Genomic DNA, 20,286 nt, shown 5'->3' on the forward strand with positions numbered 1-20,286 from the left:
GGTGTTGAGTCTAAAAGTTGGGAAGTCATGTTACGGCTCTATAAAATTTTGGTGAGGTCGCATTTAAGGTCATTAGGTCATAAGTGACAGGAGCAGAATTAGGCCAATCGGCCCATCAAATCAACTCCGCCATTCATTCATGGCTGATCTATCTCTCCCTCCGAACCCCATTCTCCCATTTGGAGTACTGTCTCCAATTCTGGTTGCCTAGGATGTGGAGGCTTTGATTAGCGTGCAGGATATTCATCAGCATATTGCCTGGATTAGAGGGTATGAGCAATTAGCTATAAAGAGAGGTAAGGCAAACTTGGATTGTTTACTCTGGAGCATTGGAGATCGAGGGTAGATAGAAGTATTGGTTTATTATTATCACCTGCACCAAGATACAATGAAAAGCTTTGTTTGCAAGTTATCCAGTCAAATTATACTGTACATGAGTCATAAGCAAGTACAAACAGGCAGTGCAAAGAGAAAAATAACATTTTTATAACCGAGTATATAATATTTATAAGAGGCATAAATTGAGTGGACGTTCAGAATCTTTTTTTTCCCAGGGTGGAATTGTCAAATACTGGAGCAAACTAGAGGGTATGGTGAGACGAGGAAAGTTTAAAGAAGATTTACAAGGCATTTTTATTTACACAGTAAGTGCTTGGAATGCCAGGGGGGGAGTGGTGGCAATAGATGTGATAGCAACATTTAGGAGGCATTTAGAAAGAGACATGGATAGGGAATGGAGGGGTATAAACCGTGTGTAGGTGGGTCTGCAGCTAAAATTGGCATCATGGCCAGTACAGTCACGATGGGCCAAAGTCTCTCTTCCTGAGCTGTATTGGTCTATGTCTATTAGTCTTTGGTACACCGTGATCTAGAACATGTATGAGTGATATTAGGAACCTATCATTGTCACCCTGCAGTACCACTCACTACCTCTTGCAGTCCTTTGCCTCTTTCACCAGATATGTTTAAGATGAGTGGCTGTAAGGACCCACGCTCGATGGTACTCACCTGACAGCTGCATAACTTTGGATTGGCAGATATTGAACTTTCAAACTACTTTATGTCAATTTGTCGTTGAAAACCAATGAGGTTTACAACAAAGCAATAGTTTCACTGTCCTCCTGATTAATTTTACTATTTGAATGCCTCATTGCCACCTCCCCTCTATCCAACAATGGGCCATTGTACATTACCTTAAGCATTATCAGCTTTGATCCATTCTTGTCACACCTTACATGTTCTTTGTACTCTTCCATATCTTGTTTCCCTCTCCCGACTCTCAGTCTGAAGGAGGGTCTCAACCCGAAACATCAGCCATTCCTTCTCCACAGAGGTGCTGCCTGTCCCGCTGAGTTACTCCAGCATTTTGTGTCTATGTCAGTGTAAACCAGCATCTGCAGTTCCTCCCCTACGCAAAGATCTCTCAACAGTGGCTATATTTCAAATACCTCATTGGCTGTAAAATAAAAGGTTAGGGATGTACCTAACTTTTGAAAAGTGCAAGTTTTATTTTCTTGACCAAGCAGGTACATCAAAAATAATCTTCAAATCCACCTCACCTCCCTAAGTACATTCTTTTCGTCAATTCATTGATTCAAAGTTGATAAGTTGGTGCTTCCACTAGAACGTATGCAATAGTAACAAGACATGTTATCTGATATTGCGGCAATCCTAATGAAGTTCTCTCAGAGTGCAAAGCTTTGCGGATCAGATATAGCTGGATTATGGCAATCTGTGTCAACCACAAAATACTAAATCACTCCACAAATGAATCCCTTTCTACGCTTAGATATTGTGTTTTGTCCTGATAATTAATAGTCACGACAGCAATCGATTGCATTTATATAGCACCCTTGACTGAAAAAATGGCACATACTGCTTCAGGGAGAAAGATTATTGGTGAGATGAAGATAGAGGGACAGTGACATCGTCATTCATTTATGAGCAATTAGGTGAAACTATGCAAAGATCTAACAACTAAATTATTCATGCGTTTTGCTCTAGTAAAAAAGACATAAATCTCTCAAATAGACGTCTCTGTTTAAAATGGAAATATTGAAAAATAATAGTTATAAGAGTCATAGTTATATAGCACAGAAATAGGCCCTTCGACCCAACTGCTCCATATCAACCATTGCCCTATATAAACTAGTCCCATTTGCCACATTTGGCCCATATTCCTCTTAACTTTTCCTATCCAAGTACCTGCCTGTGTCTTTTTTTAATGTCGTTATAGTATCTGGCCTCAACTACCTCCTCTGGCAGCTCTTTCCATTCACCCACCACCCTCTGAGTGAAAAAGTTGCCCCTCAGGTTTTGTATTAACTTTTGTCCCTCACCTTAAATTTTGCTTTTCCTGCAGCCCCTCTTAAATAGAGACTCGACATTGGGGAAGGCACAGTGGTACCGCTGCTAGAGCTGCTGCCTCACAGAGCCAGAGACCTGGGTTCGATCCTGACCTTCCGTGCTGACCGTGTGGAGTTTGCATGTTATCCCTGTGACCGTGAGCGTTTCCTTCGGATGCTCCGGTTCTCTCCCACATCCCAAAGACATGTAGGTTTGTAGGTTAAATCACCTCTGCTAATTGCCCCTAATGTGTAGGGAGTGGATACAAATGTGGGAAAGCATAGAACTATGGTTGACGAGGACTCGGTGGGCCGAAGGGCCCTGTTTCCATGCTATATCTCTAAACTAAAACTACCCACGCTCCAGTCATCCGGTATTAATAGTTATTAGCAATAATTGCGTATAATCTTCATTTGGGCTGCACTGAACGTTATCAATTAATCCAAAGCATTTCTTCAGCAAAATATCTTCTTGATTATTTTCAAAATCAATTCTGCTCTATTTACTATGAAAAAGTTATTTTGTATGGAATTTGGTTACAATTTTTGAATTGTACTCAGATAATGATAGCATTTGTACCTTCCAACAGAATATTGGAATATATTCAGAGATGATTAGTCTATATGTAGAACTTGTAAAAATGTTGTGTATTTCTTGTTTAGAATTTAAATGACACGGCCCATCGATGCAATCTAGTGCAAGACTGAACATGATCATATCTTTTCATAATTAAATTAATTACTTTGTGATTCTTGCTGCATTGTTAAGTCCTTCTCACTGCGTTGATCAGTGTTATCTACAACCATTGGAAGTGGTTGCAGAACAATTTAATAAATTACGAAGAGAAATTGTTTGAACAAGAAAGTCAGCATGCTGCCTACTTAGGGGCATAAATTTAACATTGTGGGGAAAATGTCTGTAGAAAGGTATTTAAGGATACGACTAAACTAGAGTGGGTGCAGAATCGATTCACGGAATTGCTGGAGTAACTCGCAGGTCAAGCAGCATCTCTGGACAACATGGAATAACAAGAAGAAGATATTTAGGTGACATTTCAGGTTGGGACAGGTCGAAAATAAAGGACAAATGGAATACTGGTTACAGTCTGGGACACAGCACCTTAACCTTAACAATGTGCTGAATCTGCAAAGACTAAACCATGATTTAGACGCAACCTTAAATTCAAGGGCAGGTTATTCATGTGAGAATCAGCTCTTTATATAACAAATGCTAAATGTGGCATTCTCTCGCAAAAAATAACAGTAAGCTTTAGTTCAATTCATTATTTTAAATCTGTGAAGGGCAAGACCTTTTGCTGGGGGAAATGTAAGTGAAGTGGAAACAAGCAGTACAATTATGTCGTTGGTAAATATTGTAAGGATGAGAGGAGATCTTATCGAAAAGGATGAGAGGAGATCTTATCGAAACGTATAAGATTATTAGGGGGTTGGACACGTTAGAGGCAGGAAACATGTTCCCAATGTTGGGGGAGTCCAGAACAAGGGGCCACAGTTTAAGAATAAGGGGTAGGCCATTTAGAACTGAGATGAGGAAAAACTTTTTCAGTCAGAGAGTTGTAAATCTGTGGAATTCTCTGCCTCAGAAGGCAGTGGAGGCCAATTCTCTGAATGCATTCAAGAGAGAGCTGGATAGAGCTCTTGAGGATAGCAGAGTCAGGGGGTATGGGGAGAAGGCAGGAACGGGGTACTGATTGAGAATGATCAGCCATGATCACATTGAATGGCGGTGCTGGCTCGAAGGGCCGAATGGCCTCCTCCTGCACCTATTGTCTATTGTCTATTGTATTTACAACAAGCAAATAGCTGTCACCTATTTTCAAAACTAGATATCCTCCCTAAGATTGAAACGGGTTTATTCATTACATCAGGAACCAAGATAGTCTCAGTTGTCTTCGGAAAGAAAAGGTTGTCTTATCTTACGACTCTATGTCCTTGCAGATGCATGATCTGAGGCCTCATGATTTAATGATTCATCTAAGTGAGCCCAATTATTTTCCGAAACACCTAATGTTTTTTCGAAGTGAGCCTGCTTGCTTGATGTGAGAGCTGTTGGCAGACAACTCAATTTTAACTAAAAAGCTTGCATTAACCTCCTACGTTAGGGCAGCGCAATGGTGCAGCTGGTAGTGCAGCTGCCTCACAGCACCAGGGACTCGGGTTCAATCCTGACCTCTGTGCTAAGTGTGCACCTTCTCCCTGTGACCATCTGGGTTTCCTCCGGATGCTCCGGTTTCCTCCCACATCCCAAAGACGTGCGGGTTTGTATGTTAATTGGCCTCTGCGAGTTGCCTCTAAAGTGTAGGGAGTGGATGTGAAAGTGGCATAACATAGAACTAGTGTGAATGGCTAATCAATGGTCGGTATGGACTCGGTGGGCCGAAGGGACTGTTTTCAATGTCATTTCTCTAAACTAAACTAAAATTGCACAGTTGCTTTTATTCCACATTTCTTTTTGCTATTAGAACAAATCTATGGGATCTTATAGAAACTTGCAAAATTCTTAAGGGGTTGGACAGGCTAGATGCAGGAAGATTGTTCCCGATGATGGGGAAGTCCAGAACAAGGGGTCACAGTTTAAGGATAAGGGGGAAGTCTTTTCGGACCGAGATGAGAAAGTTTTTTTTCACACAGAGAGTGGTGAATCTGTGGAATTCTCTGCCACAGAAGGTAGTTGAGGCCAGTTCATTGGCTATATTTAAGCGGGAGTTAGATGTGGCCCTTGTGGCTAAAGGGATCAGGGGGTATGGAGAGAAAGCAGGTACAGGATACTGAGTTGGATGATCAGCTATGATCATATTGAATGGCGGTGCAGGCTCGAAGGGCCGAATGGCCTACTCCTGCACCTATTTTCTATGTTTCTATGTCTATGTTTCTATGTGGTGCGATTGAAGTAGAATGTCTTATATCACTGCAGGTAAGTTACAACTGCATACATCCACATTTCAATTTGAATTATTCTGCTAAGTCTCATGTTATACTTATGTTGCATCTGATTGCTATTTCATATATTCATGGTTTTGGTAATTGATGTTAAAGGACATACTACAATGTTCCAAGCAAATAAAGAAAATTACACTATGGAAAACATATTTAACGACAAAGCAGACACAGGATCCTTTGCCTTATTAAATATTTATCTTTACAATTGAATAGTGTCATGAGCTGCTCTTGGTACTGAAAGGCTGAATGACACAAGAACCAAGAAGTCGTCTCATCCTTCAAACAAACGGCTCAATATCAATCTCGAGCGCGGAGCAGGGCATGGTCAGTTCAAATTTGGTGATAACGTCAGGGTGAAGAACTCCCAGCTTGCCTATGCTCTGACCTTTAGCAAAGATCTCTGCACATCGACCCGGGAAGAAAGTGGAATCTGTGTAAGGGGAGGAAAGAACAGAACAAAAAAAGTCAGTATTTCTTCACTTTCAATAGCCAGCAGATGTGATTCACTTCCCTCGCACTGCCCTGCAGCTGGTAACTGATAACAGCTTTAATTAAATCTTGAACAGCTTTAAATGAAAATTTATAATTGTCTTCCGCGGGTCAGAAGTAAGCTCGTCTTTGATGATGGTGGCCAAAACCCTGCTCTTTTTTTTTCCAAGAATCTAAATGGGTAACTAGTCTTTATCACATTTTCAAGATAATTAACCATCAAAGGCACAAGCTGCTCTTCACCAAAGTACCAAGCAGTATTTGCATTAACAAATAATTAGAAATGCACAACCCGATTTCACATCTATTTTAAAAATATATACAACCATGGTATTCTGGTAACAATTCTCAGTAGTGTTTTCTATTTTGTTCTATTTTGTCCTTTTGGTATCAGCAAACATCCTGTTTGCGACTGGGTCATTAAGGAATTTAGGTTTTTTCAAAAAATAGACATTGGAATTGTCATTAATAATTTTCCTCCACTGAAATCCTCACATTCAAGCTATTGCCTATTCCTGCACATTCATCCCTCCTGCCTTCCTTAAACCTAGGATCAGAAAAGATCCATAGAAAATAAATCTATTGCATTCTACAACCCAATGCTTTCACTGTTTATATCTCCAGCAAAAATGTAAATTAGTTGAAAAGAATCAAATCGATTGTTTTAAGTCTGTGCTGTCAGCAAAGCCATTTAATACACAAGATCATACTGACTTTTTTATTTATTTATTAATATCTTTAAATATGAAAAGATAAAATTCAAAACATTTAGAGATTAAACTTCTCCCACAGAGTGTACTGACTCTGCACAGTGTAATAATCACAGAAATTATGGACAGTGCTAAGCAATAGTTTAAATTCATTTTGAATTATTCTCCCAACTTTTCTTGTAATATAAGGAAGATCTCAAAAATGTTCCTTTGGAAATTACATTGTGAAGTAATTTAAACAATATGTTTTACAGCAATCTACAAATAACTCTCTTTGAGTACGCAGATTTTTACCAATTATTGTTCCTCTCGAATCTCAGAAAAATCAGTCTTTCACGTGTACACATTTTCTCTTGTGCGTATCTTTGAAATATCAATTGGTCCACTAAATTTAAATTCTTAAAACCAAGGTCCACAAGTTGTTGTGCGAGATCAACAGACGTCACCTGCTGTTCATTACACGTGCCCTTATTTATTGAATGGCCATGGTATGTGGCCCTGCAAATTGCTGTGCGTACAAGGTGGAAATGCCATGGTGTCTACCACAGGGCATCCGGGTGAAATGTCAAGCAACCCTGCACTACCTTTTTACAGTAATTTGCCAAGGAACAGAAAATTACTTGGACTGTGACTGAACAAGGAGTTCAGTCTCAGTCCTACAAGTGACAGCATTATTTTACACCCCCGACCCAGTCCATGCACTACTTTGGAAAATGACGAGAAGCAATTTTTTCCACCAATTCTAATTAACGGCTCTCAATAGATAGAATGCATTTCCCATCAGTGCAGTGGGCTTGAACGTACAAGTACTAGATACTGAGAGTCATACAGTCATACAGCACAGAACCAGGCCTTTTGGCCCGACTTTCCATGCCAACCAATATACCCCATCTATACTAGTCCAACCTACCTGCATTTGGCCCATATCCCTCTCAACTTTTCCTATCTATGTACCTGTCCAAATATCAGAACTATTAAAGTTGGATAAAATAGCAAAGAGTCACAGAGTGCATCATTTCCTATTTTGAATGTCGCGAAGCTAAATTTTAACTAAATAGCAAAGGTGATCCAGCTTTATTTGCACAAGTAATAAAATGGAACACAGCACAATGCTAGACAGGGAACCCCAGAGAAAAGTTCGACAAAAGTGCAGAACCTCTGAAATGTACTGCACCTTCAGGAAGTTTAAAATTAATAATCACTTTGACTCTTCACTTGACTCAAGTACTTATTAAAACCTTTCCCAGTAGGGCAAGCAGCAGTTGCCTTAGTGTCTGAACTGCACAGGTGTAAAGCCTCTCAGGTGGTGTGTCTAATCCTTTTAAGTTAAGCACCATTTCTACACATCAAAGAACACATCAAGAAAAGTTGTCAACGCCAGCTCAAGAGACAGAATCCTGCAGCTGAGAACCTGTACATAACTTCACTATTTCCTCAGTGTTTGCTGAATCTGGGTGGATCGTGGTGTTATCCAGGGTCTGTGGTTAATAATTATTACATTAGTTTGGTATTAATAAAAACAGTCTGTGTCCCTTCTCCCTATTTCTCTACCACATAGAATCACATGACATTTATAACACAGGGAAAGACTATTTGGTTTCATCAGTCTTATCTCCTAACCAATCATGAATCCAAGGTAACAATCAATTTTTGTAATTGAAATTCCAGATTTCTATGGCTTTACCTCGGTTCTGTTTGAGGCAATGCAAAATCTTAAAAGAAAAAAGATCACATTCCAAATTCATGATGAACGTAGTGTAGTGTAAAACGTCCACATTTTAAAACTGGTTTCTTTTTATACCTACAATACCCAAACTAAGAATTTTCAATTCTGTCATTATATTTCCCAGTTAAAATCTCAAAGATCTGTTTAAATATCACCATAGCTTCCATAGGCTGCAGCATTTTGTTTTCACTCAATTTTTCATAGAATATATATTATTTGTTACTGGGTCAGTCAACTTATACCATGAGTGCATTTCAAGTTAAAATTATCCTTTTAATTAGGGCGTTGATGTTAACTTTCCAATTGCTGGAAAAAAAATGTCTCCAACAGAATATGCAAAATATCCTAAAACCACATCCTGTTTTAGTTTAAGTAGCCTTCACACAACAAGGAAAAACAATAGAAATCGACCACAGAAGAGTATAATGCGTCGTCATGGACTATTTAAAACCTCTAATGATTTCATTAACAAATCGTTTAAGGAGAACACAGTCATTTGTGAAATATGACATTAGGATAATGGGACATATATACCTTATACATATTGTCTAAATGCGAGGCGAGTGGAAAAATGGATTGGCAATACTGTATATTTTTTATGAACCTCGAGAATTGCAGTTGTTTATATTGAAGTGGTGCCATATTAGATCTTAAATAAAACGATCAATGTACTGAGCACGAATGAGCTACATTTACACATATATGCAAAATTATATCACATTGTAATTAATTTTGTTGGATTTGAAAGAATGGCTCGGCCATTTTGTGCTGGAAATACTATGGAACCACAGAAGGTCCAGGTGCGTGACCTGACTTCCCGAAAAGGAAATCTTAGTATAGGGCCACCAACGGAATCTTTGGTTCCAGAGCCTTTCTGGATTATCCGTTTTCCTGGACCAACAGAGGTCATGGCCCCTGAGAGGAGTCCAATAGTAACCCCCAGAACCTTTGACGTCCTTACTAATCAAGAAAGTCAAACTCCACTTTAAAAATACCCAATAACTAGGCCTCCACAACTATCTGTGGCAATGAATTCCACAGATTCACCACCATCTGACTAAAAGTAATTCCTCCTCATCACCTTTCTGAAGGTATGTCCTATTATTCTGTGGCTATGCCCTCTGGTTGTGGACTCTCCCACTAGTGGAAACATCCTCTCCACATCCACTCTACCCTTCATTATTAGGTAAGTTTCAATGAGGAGTCCCTCATCCTTCGAAACTAATTCTTCATTATCCTTTTCTCCATTGCAAGGTCAGACCTGGAGGTTACAGTCAAAATACTCCGCAGGCACTGCCTGGGAAAGAGAAACAGAATGAACGTTTTGGGCCCAATGACCTGTTTTCATGAAGGTGTTCGACCTGAATTTTTTTTCCCCTTCTCAAAGGTTACGGATCTGCTGAGTATTTCCGGCAGTTTCTGATTTTACCTCAGAATTCCAGCATCTGTAGTATTGTGCATTTCCAGAAATGGAGATGCTTTCAAATGTTACTGTGTTGTTACACACAATTCTTCAGGTGATATAACAGACAAGACCATGATATTAGTTAGGGTGGGACTCATAAGTAGTAGATAATGTTGATGTTTTGTCATACTGCCCATGATCACCTACAAAGGAAGAGTCTTTAGATCTGCACTTGGTGTTCGTTAGCAATCGCTGTGCCCTAGTACTGACAACCTGAGATTACTGCAGACCATAAGTATATCTGAACAAGCCATAAGACATCTTTGGCTACCCATGCTGGTCAGAGGCAAGATTTTCTGCCACCTTATCTCATCTACCAAAGTCCCAAACCATTGCACCATCCACAAGACCTGAACGTAGTGAAAACGTCTTCATTTGCATGGATATGGCCAGTTCGAGCAGAACTCTAAACTGAAAAACCACCAGGAAAAAGCAGCCCATCTAATTGGCATTTCACCCCCACACAAAACATTGAATTCCTCAGTCAAAGGTGCACTATTGCTGCAGAGTGCGCCATCTTCAGGGTGCACAACAGGAACTCGCCAAGATTTTTTGCCATCACCTTCCAAAGCTGTAACCTATACCAATAGAACAAGGACAAGAACAAGTCCCCTCCGTGTTGCACTCCATCCTGATATGGAAATGTATCACCATTCCCCCCCTCATCACTGGATTTCAGACTTCAAAGATACACCGTGGAAACAGGCCCGTCGGCCCACCAAGTCCCTGCAAACCAGCGATCCCCGTATACGAGCACTACCCTACACACTGGGGATAATTTGCAATTTTACAGAAGCCAATTAACCTACAACCATGTACCCCTACGGAGTGTGAGAGGAAACCGAAGCACCCGGATAAAACTCAGGTGGTGACAGGGAGAATGTTCAAACTCCGTACAGACAGCACCCGTAGTCAGGATCAAGCCCAGGTCTCTGGCGCTGTAAGGCAGCAACTCTACCGCTGCGCCACTGTGCCACCCTGGATAAAGATCCTGAAACTCTCTACCCAATAATACTGTGACTGCAGTGGTTCAAGGTAGAAATTCGATGACAGGTGAGTATTCATTGATGGTATTACCAATAAGATCCAAATTCCATGCATGAATAGTAAAAGCTCATGCATCTTTTAAAATAGATTAATAACAAACAAAAAAATCTGGTAAGCCAATTTATACCCAAGAATTTTGCAATTTGTATTATGAAGTTAGAGGCTGACATGAGAAACTGTGTTACTGCCATCAAACTGTTTACATTTGCTGCTCCACTTAAACCAAGAATGAGATAATCAACCAATCCTACAAATGACTTTTAAATTTCCTTGTGGATTTTAACAGTGTGTCATTGTGCTTAAGTTATTTCCAACTAAACCAAGCTAACTAAAAGTTAACTTTGACAAAATACACAAAATTAAAATGATGTGTACATTTTCTCAGATGAAAGCTCACACTGTAGCAAAATAGTTTGATGTACATTTTATATTCTTGAAGTAGCTTCCGGATTTGCAACTCAGCCTTGCCTAAAACATATGATTTTATCAAGGGACAATGGTTTTCACAAGCTATTCACAAATGATTAAAAAATTAATTTTCTTCACAACAGCCCCATTCTGACCAAAATAACGTAAAATACCCCAGTTAATCACGTGTAATCATTTAATAACACCCCATGGCGCTAATTACCTAAATTATAAGTGGAAATTCCATATTCTAAAGGCATAGCTCATTGATTTTGTGCTGTGAATTGTTATTATATTATAATACCATTACACCTCACCGTTCTACATATAATGGACTTAGCTTCACCAGCGGTCCCAGGAGATGGTAACTGAACCAGACTTCTGACTCATGCAAGTCTGTTCTGCTACGCCTGTTTGCTAAAGCTGCTGTTCCGTATCCAAGCTTTAACAGGATCACGAAATCTCCTGATGATACACATTACTCTGAATGGCCACCTACGGTATCTCCGCTCCACTCTCTGTAGCCTGAGCGGGGATCGTTTTTCACACACTGTCCCCACAAAGACAAGTGGCACTCAACAATTTCATCCCTATTTCCCGTCATCTGTATCCACGGACAGGTGTTTCTAAGAAGGCTGCAGAAGGTCAGAATTCAGATGCAATATGAAAGAAATGTATTTTTTTTCCAACCCTAAAGGTCGCAAACCTTGTTTGACATAAGATAATGAGGCAAGACAGAGAGGATGGTTAATTAAAGGATGTGGCAATTTCAAGGCAACCTTCAATTGAATGATTTCATTCAACCTAAAATGATTTGCCTCAAAATCTGTGAGCACAAGGTTTCCTGGCAAATGGTAGAATTTTCAACTGGCTTGGAAAATGGAAAATTTGTGAAGCAGTTACATTTATTCCTCACAACGGAAACGCGTACATTAAATTTGCTCAGGTACAAAATGTAAAAGCTAGTCATAGAATTACAGAAACCTACATCCCAGCAGGGAGTCATTCTGCCTGCATTGGTGTTGATTCTCAGTTCTAAAATATACTGCTTTTTAAAAATCCGTAACCTTTTCAACAACTTGTTCAAATCCCCTTCAAAACTATTTATGGAAACATCTATCCGCACCCCATCAGCTAGAGCATTCCGGACCCAAACACAAAGAATGAGAACAATTCTCCTCGTCTCACTTCTAGGCCTTTTGCCAAGGACTCTCTAAATCTATAGCCCAGGGTTTACTGGCTCACTCAATGAAAGGTTTTTCCTCTGTTTCTTCAACCAAATATTTTGGAAATTACTTTTCGGTCACTTTTGCTGCAGAGGGAACAGTCCCAAGGCTTCTTAATTTTCCTCTTAACTGAAACTGCTTATTTTTGCTAACAATCTGCATGTCTTCATATCTTGTGTCCAGAATTGGCCACAATACTCATGATCAGTGTCCTCTAGTGTGCCATGATAGTCTCTTTTCCTATTCCCCTTTAGCATTAATCTATTTGTCTTTCAATCTTCATTTCTTTGATCTCTGTTTAAAATTCCTGTCAGTTTTGCAGTCAATGCCCGACACATTTTATTTCAGCCCGATTGTTGACTTGCAAATTATACAATCTAGTTAAAATGGTTCTGTCAAAACAATCAGGAGAAACAACTGCTGCAAATATAATTATCCTAAACAAGTCCAAAACAAAACCCACATGCCAAATAATTTGTCTGAAGTCTCCCTAGATTGGATGGTTCCCTCGTTAATAAACTCCATTTGATGGAGTTCTGTACAAGTGTAAAGGAATGCCCAGATAATGAACGACAGGACAGGCTACCCCCATGTAGCTCAGGTTCAATGTGGGATCAGTACAGGGCCAAGCGCAGGCTCGGCGATCGTTTTGCTGAACACCTCTGCTCAGTCCGCCGAGGCCTACATGATCTCCCGGTTGCTAAACACTTTAACTCCCCCTCCCATTCTGACCTTTCTGACCTGAGTCTCCTCCACTGTCAGACTGAGGCCCATCGCAAATTGGAGGAACAGCACCTCATATTCCGCTTGGGTAGCTTACACCCCAGCATTTATTCACAAAATGCTGGAGTAACTCAGCAGGTCAGGCAGCATCACGGGAGAGAAGGAATGGGTGACGTTTCGGGTCGAGACCCTTCTTCAGACTGAAGAATAAATTGATTTGTACCAGCATCTGCAGTTATTTTCGTGTATAACACCCCAGCATTATGAACATAGACTTCTCCAGTTTCAAATAGCCCTTACTTTCCCTCTGTCTCCATCCCCTCCCCCTTCCCAGTTCTCCCACCAGTCTTACTGTCTCCGACTACATTCTATCTCTGTCCCGCCCACTCCCCTGACATCAGTCTGAAGAAGGGTTTCGACCCAAAACGTCACCCATTCCTTCTCTCCAGAGATGCTGCTTGACCCATAGTTACTCCAGCATTTTATGTCTACCTTCGGTATATTAACTTCTCTTTCAAACAACCCATGCTTTTCCTCTCTCTCCATCCCTCCCCCATCCTAGTTCTCAGACCAGTCTGACTGCCCTCCTGATTAAATTTTATCTTAGTATGCCATCTTCCCCAAGCAAACAAAAATCTATTCTACATTTTCCTTGATCTTTGTCCCCTTTGTTTTCACACCTTACCCTTCCACATCTCTGTGTCTCCCTCTCCCCCCGGCTCTCAGTCTGAAGAAGTGGCCTGACCCAAAATGTCACCCATTCGTTCTACCCAGAGACGCTGCCTGTCCCGCTGAGTTATTCCAGCATTTTGTGTTCTACCTTAGGATCAGTGTGAAGTTGGTTCATACATACAATGGAGATTCCAGGTTTAATCTCTGGATGTAGTGCCAAATTCATTGTTCTCAGTGTAGTTCGCCGAAAGACTCCAGTGTCATGAATGGAAAGTTGGCTTTGAAGGCCATTCTTAACAGAAATCTAGTTAGAAAGCACAAAACTGAATGGTACAAGAATGTGTCAGTGGTGACGATGTGGAAAGCTGCCATGAACTGCTCAGACGTAGAGCAAGGTTTGCAGTTGAGTAAGATAATGGAGGGCAGCCAGAATTCAGGAAAGGATGTGGAGAGGAGCATTTAACAGGAAACATGCATAATCTTTCTCTGCTTCTTCCTTCCGAAGGAAATGTTTGGTTTCAGGGCACACATAATTATCAGAGAGATTTATGCCTTAGTTTTATACCCAGAGTGTAACTACATATAAATGATGAATAATGTACGCATTATTATTATTAGATACATCTTACCTAGATGAAGTGCATACCCAGGCCTGCACTTCATCCTCCAACAGCTGGACCGCCAGGGGACCTATGCAAGGATTTTGTTTGTGGATTTTAGCTCTGCATTTAACACCATTGTGCCAGAGCTACTACACTCCAAACTCTCCTAGTTGACTGTGCCTGGACCCATCTGTCAGTGGATCACCAACTTTCTGACAGACAGGAAGCAGCATGTGAGGCTGGGAAAGCACATCTCGGACCCGCAGACCCTCAGCATAGGAGCACCACAAGGCTGCGTACTCTCCCCTCTCCTTTACTCTCTCTACACCAACGACTGCACCTCCACAGATTCCTCTGTCAAGCTTCTCAAGTTTGCAGACGACACAACCCTGATTGGACTGATCCAGGATGGGGAGGAATCTGCCTACAGACAGGAAGTGACACAGCTGGCGTCCTGGTGCCATCGCAACAACCTGGAGCTCAATGCTCTTAAGACGGTGGAATTGATTGTAGACTTTAGGAGAGCTTCCCCTCCCCTCCCCCCACTCACCATCAACAACACCACAGTCACATCTGTGGAGTCATTTAAGTTCCTTGGAACCATCATCTTCAGGGACCTTAAATGGGAGGCCACCATCGATTCCACAGTCAAAAAGGCCCAACAGAGGATGTACTTCCTGCAGCTGCTGAGAAAACACAATCTGCCACAGGCAATGATGGTCCAGTTTTATACTGCCATCGTAGAGTCTGTCCTCACCTTCTCCATCATGGTCTGGTTTGTCTCAGCCACCAAGCATGACATCCGGAAACAGCAGCGCATCGTTCGCACAGCTGAGAAGGTTGTTGGCTGCAACCTTCACCCCCATTGACGAACTGTACACTGCAAGGGCCAGGAAGCGAGCGGGCAAGATCATCTCTGACCCCTCTCACCCTGGCCACAAACTCTTTGAAGCACTTCCCTCTGGAAGGCGATTCCAGACTGTCAAAGCAGCCACAGCCAGACATAAAAACAGCTTTTTTTCCACGAGCAGTAGTTCTACTTAACAACCAAAAGCCTGTAGCCTCCTTTTGCTCTGGTATTTTATTTCATTCTTCATATGTTTAAACTATAATGTTTTATTCTTAATGTTTTATGTTCTATTCTTAATTGTTTACTGTATGTCGTGTTGTTACTTGCAAGCAAAGCACCAAGGAAAATTCCTTGTATGTATGTCTACTTGGCTAATAAAATTTATTCAATTCAATTCAATTCAATTCAATCTTCAGATATTTGCAGAAAGTCTCAATGTGTCATTTCCCATAAACTAGCCAATCTGCAGTTGCAAAAGCTGAACAAAATTAGTCACAAGCACTCAGTGTATGAATGCCCTCAAAGTGTTTAATAATTTACTGTTGTCAGATGCTAATTGCCATCCAAAAATGTAACTGGGAATTTCACCATCAGCTACAAGATATATATTAGGGATTTTGCAAATGTCTCCATTCTTTCTTCCCATGCAAGGTAGTGTGCAGACTATTTGGCTGCTTTGAATTCATGGAAAACGCAAATCGATCAATTTTAGCACAAGATTAGCAGAGGTGCAATCTAATTCCTTATATTTGTTGATCAGCATAGGAAAATTTGAACACTTTATAGACAAAATGCATCAGCCTGAAAAATCAATGCAACAGAGCATATTATAATATTTTACCTAATGCTCACTTTCTTAAAACTCACTCCAGAAGCTATTTGAAAGTTACTGAGGAATTTTAAAGATGTAGTTTACTAAAAGGGACCATTGTGGGTTGGATGAATAAACATTTTTCCACAACATATCAACATATCATGCAAATGAACTTACAACTAGTGTAAGAAAATAACTGCAGATGCTGGTGCAAATCGAAGGTATTTATTTCACAAAATGCTGGAGTAACTCAACAGGTCAGACAGCATCTCAGGAGAGAAGGAATGGGTGACGTTTCGGGTCGGGTCTGAAGAAAGGTCTCGACCCAAAACGTCACCCATTCCTTCTCTCCTGAAATGCTGCCTGACCTGCTGAGTTACTCCAGCATTTTGTGAAATAAATGCATCTGAACAACTGCTTATTGCAACACTACTAAGTGCAGTGAATAAAGCAACTAATTCCTACCATCCAGAAATGGTGGCACAGCGGTAGAGTTGCTGCCTTAAGTGCTTACAGCGCCATTGACCCGGGTTCGATCCCGACTTCGGGTACCGTCTGTACGGAGTTTGTATGTTCTCCCCGTGAGTTTTCTCAGAGATCTTCGGTTTCTTCCCACACTCCAAAGACGTACAGGTTTGCAGATTAATGTGTAGACTTGTCTTAATGTGCAGGGATGGCTGGTCGGTGTGGACTCGGTGGGCCGAAGGGCCCGTGTCCGTGCTGTATCGCTAAACTAAAGTAAACTAAACTGCCATGAAGACAAAGGAACACAATGCAGTCTGCTGAAGCACCGAGTCAGTCTTGAGCATGTTCACATCATCTGATCATCATAAGGCCATTTCCTAGCTTCATTCAATTAGCTACGAGACTACTTTATGAGAACACAAAAGATCCTTTTGGTTCACTTTATGCAACAACTGGTTTCCTATTATATAAATTAGGCATTTAACGGAGGATAAAAAGGCTCTCTTGTCTCTAGTCTTCAGTCGTCTCAACTTCCAAGTTTGCTACTCCATGGTATTTCCTTCTCCTATCATTTCTCCCTTTTTAATTTTTGTTTAACAAAGTAAGGAAGAAAGACTCACCAACTGACCTAGTTGTTTTTATGTGTATATTATTTCAGTCGACATACGTGGAATGTGTGACCAAAAGTAATATATACAGTCGCTAAAAAAAAAAATCTAAATGACTTCATTGGAAAGTAAGTCCTTGGGAAACAGCCAAGCACCCCACATCACCAGTGAATGAAATCATATGCTGGCAGCAGGGAAGGTTGCAGTTATACAGTATGTTTCCATAAATGTTACACCAGCTTTATATTAACAAGTGAGGTGGAGTGTACCCGACTGTTCCAGAGGGAGGTGTTTCATTTCTGCTTATTTCCTTCGTACTCACAAAGCCTGCTGTGAGCATTGGACAAAGTAACATGCCTCCTCTACACAACCATGCTTGTTCACAGCAAATGACCTTAAAAGCATTTTGTCGGTCACCTGCGGAGTAACTTCAGGATTAAACCCACACGAGTTGTAGTTTTAGAGATACAGCGTGGAACCAGGCACGCCGGCCCACCGAGTCTGCACTGACCCAACGATCACCTGCACACTAGGTTATCCCAATTTTGCATCCTACACACAAGGGGTAATTTACAGAGGGCCAACTCACCTACAAAACTGCACCTCTTTGGGATGAGGGAGGAAACCGGAGCACCCAGAGAAAACCCACGCGGTCAATAGACAATAGGTGCAGGAGTAGGCCATTCGGCCCTTCGAGCCAGCACCGCCATTCAATGTGATCATGGCTGATCATTCTCAATCAGTACCCTGTTCTTGCCTTCTCCCCATACCCCCTGACTCCGCTATCCTTAAGAGCTCTATCTAGCTCGCTCTTGAATGCATTCAGAGAATTGGCCTCCACTGCCTTCTGAGGCAGAGAATCCCCGATCGCGGGGATGACATGCAAACTCCACAAAGTTAGTATCCGTAGTCCAGGGTCGAACCCGGGTCTCTGGCGCTGTAAGGCAGCAACTCGAGCACAGCGCCACCATGTCAACCCCTGAATGCACATGCTCCACACACTTTCAATCTCTGCATATCCATACGTCCACCTAAAAGCTTTTTAAATGCCACTATTGTATCTGCTTCCACAGCCAACACTGGCAGCCTGTTCCAGGCACCCACCAGTCTCTGTGTAAAAAAAAAATCACTCCAGACTCGGACGACACAGCAGTAGAGTTGCTGCCTTACAGCGCCGGAAATCCAGGTTTGATCCTGACTATTATGGGGGGGCGGGTATACGGAGTTCATACGTTCTCGCTAAGACAGCGTGGGTTTTCTCTGGGTGCTCCAGTTTCTTCACGCACTCCAAAGATTTGCAGTTTGTACATGTAATTGGGTTCTTTAAATTTCCCTTAGTGCGCAGAATGCGAAACTGGGAGAACTAGTGTGTGCGTGCAAATTGTCCTTAGTGGGCAGGATAGAACTAGTGTATGGGTGGTGCTAGCTGGCGCGGACTCAGTGGACCGAAGGGCCTGTTTCCACACTGTATCTCCGAAGAAAGTTGTTTCCAAAAACTTGCTCACCCTCTGCTGCCTGCATGTAGTATCCACTCTCCTTTCCTGGTTTCAGGTCAAGAAGTTGCATTATGCGATCCAGCAAGCCATGAATCACCTCAAAGCCAGGATTCTTGTTGTAATACAAAGCACAGAGCCGTCTTTCGTTCTTCGCGCCAACATCTGTATTGCAAACAAAATTGTTTTTTAAATTATCTATGCCAGAAAATTATGCTCTTGCAACAGTATTGAGTGCAGCAGGATAACCTGGTTCGAAAGTAGCTTTGAAACTCAGACAACCTCTGATAGCTACAGCACGGTGGCACAGCGGTAGAGTTGCTGCCTCAGAGACCCAGGTTCAATCCTGACTACGGGTGTTGTCTGTACAGAGTTAGTACGTTCTTCCCGTGACCTGTGTGGGTTTTCTCCGGGAGCTCCGGTTTCCTTCCTCACTCCAAAGACGTTCAGGTTTGTAGGCTATTTGGCTTTGGTATAATTGTAAATTGTCCCTAGTGTATGTAGGATGGTGTTAGTGTGCGGGGATCGCTGGTCGGCGCGGACTCGGTGGGCCGAAGGGCCTGTTTCCGCGCTGTATCTCTAAACTAAACTAAGGTACAACTGGAAAGGACGACAGAGGATGGCTCGAAGAACCATGATCGACGAGTGGGCCTGTGGAACTAAAGGAGTACTGCCCTGTGCAGACAAGTACACTGCTAGAATTTGATTGAACTCAGAAGTAATTGTACTTCCAATATCCAGTCAGTCTTGTGAAATGCCAAATTGCGTGCCTTCCCTCCGAGCTGAAACAAAATTGATTTCAGCCGGAACCAAGTTTTCATGACCAAGTTTGAATCACTAAATTAATCATCTTCTCCGTTAACTACACCCGTGCAAATCTGCTTTTCATTAGTTTTCGCATGGGTTATGTTTTTGACATACACGTGTACAATAGGGGCAGCATGGTAGCGCAGCGTTAGAGTTATGATTTTGTAATAGGGGCAGCATGGTAGCGTAGCGGTAGAGTTGCTGCCTTACAGCTCCAGAGACCCGGGTTGGATCCTGACTATGGGTGCTGTCTGTACGTTCTCCCTGTGACTGTAAGAAAATAACTGCAGATGCTGGTACAAATCAACGGTATTTATTTCACAAAATGCTGGAGTAACTCAACAGGTCAGGCAGCATCTCAGGAGAGAAGGAATGGGTGACGTTTCGGGTCGAGACCCTTCTTCAGACTAAAGAAGGGTCTCGACCCGAAACGTCACCCATTCCTTCTCCCTGTGACTGCGTGGGTTTTCTCCGGGTGCCCCGGTTTCCTCCCACATTCCAAAGACGTACAGGTTTGTGTAGTTTATTTGGCTTCGTGTGTAAATTGTCCCTAGTGTGTAGGATAGTGCTTGTGTATGGGGATCGCTGGTCGGCACGGGCTCGGTGAGCTGAAGGGCCTGTTTGCGCGCTGTATCTCTAAATTTAAACTACGCTAAACTAAACTAAACCAAACTATAATGGCATATGACGTAGAGAGGAAATTGGGGGAGATAACCTTGTGATCTTGTTGCTTATTGATAATAAAGGTCTCAAGAGTGCCGCGTTATCAAATTCATCTTAGTGAGTTACTGCGGGTTATCTACAAAATCCACCATGTAAATGGCTCCTGCACTCTGATCAATAAAGATACGTTCAAGTAATGCCAAAGATATGTT

At 41.7% G+C, this 20,286-nt stretch overlaps 1 protein-coding gene across 1 annotated transcript in view; it reads right to left on the minus strand.

Annotated features, from left to right (window-relative positions):
• Nucleotides 1-26: 26 nt before the first annotated feature.
• Nucleotides 27-20,286, minus strand: part of farsb (phenylalanyl-tRNA synthetase subunit beta) — a 56,764-nt gene continuing 36,504 nt past the window's right edge. Inside the window, exons 16-17 of the mRNA XM_078410832.1 lie at nucleotides 18,617-18,769; nucleotides 27-5,736 (exon numbers count right to left, since the gene is read on the minus strand). Of these exons, the coding sequence (XP_078266958.1) occupies nucleotides 5,585-5,736; nucleotides 18,617-18,769 (305 nt within the window). The 3' untranslated portion in view covers nucleotides 27-5,584. The remainder of the gene's footprint in view (nucleotides 5,737-18,616; nucleotides 18,770-20,286) is intronic.

This window comes from Rhinoraja longicauda, chromosome 13 (assembly GCF_053455715.1).
Source record: "Rhinoraja longicauda isolate Sanriku21f chromosome 13, sRhiLon1.1, whole genome shotgun sequence".
In the NCBI taxonomy this organism is placed as follows: domain Eukaryota; kingdom Metazoa; phylum Chordata; class Chondrichthyes; order Rajiformes; family Arhynchobatidae; genus Rhinoraja; species Rhinoraja longicauda.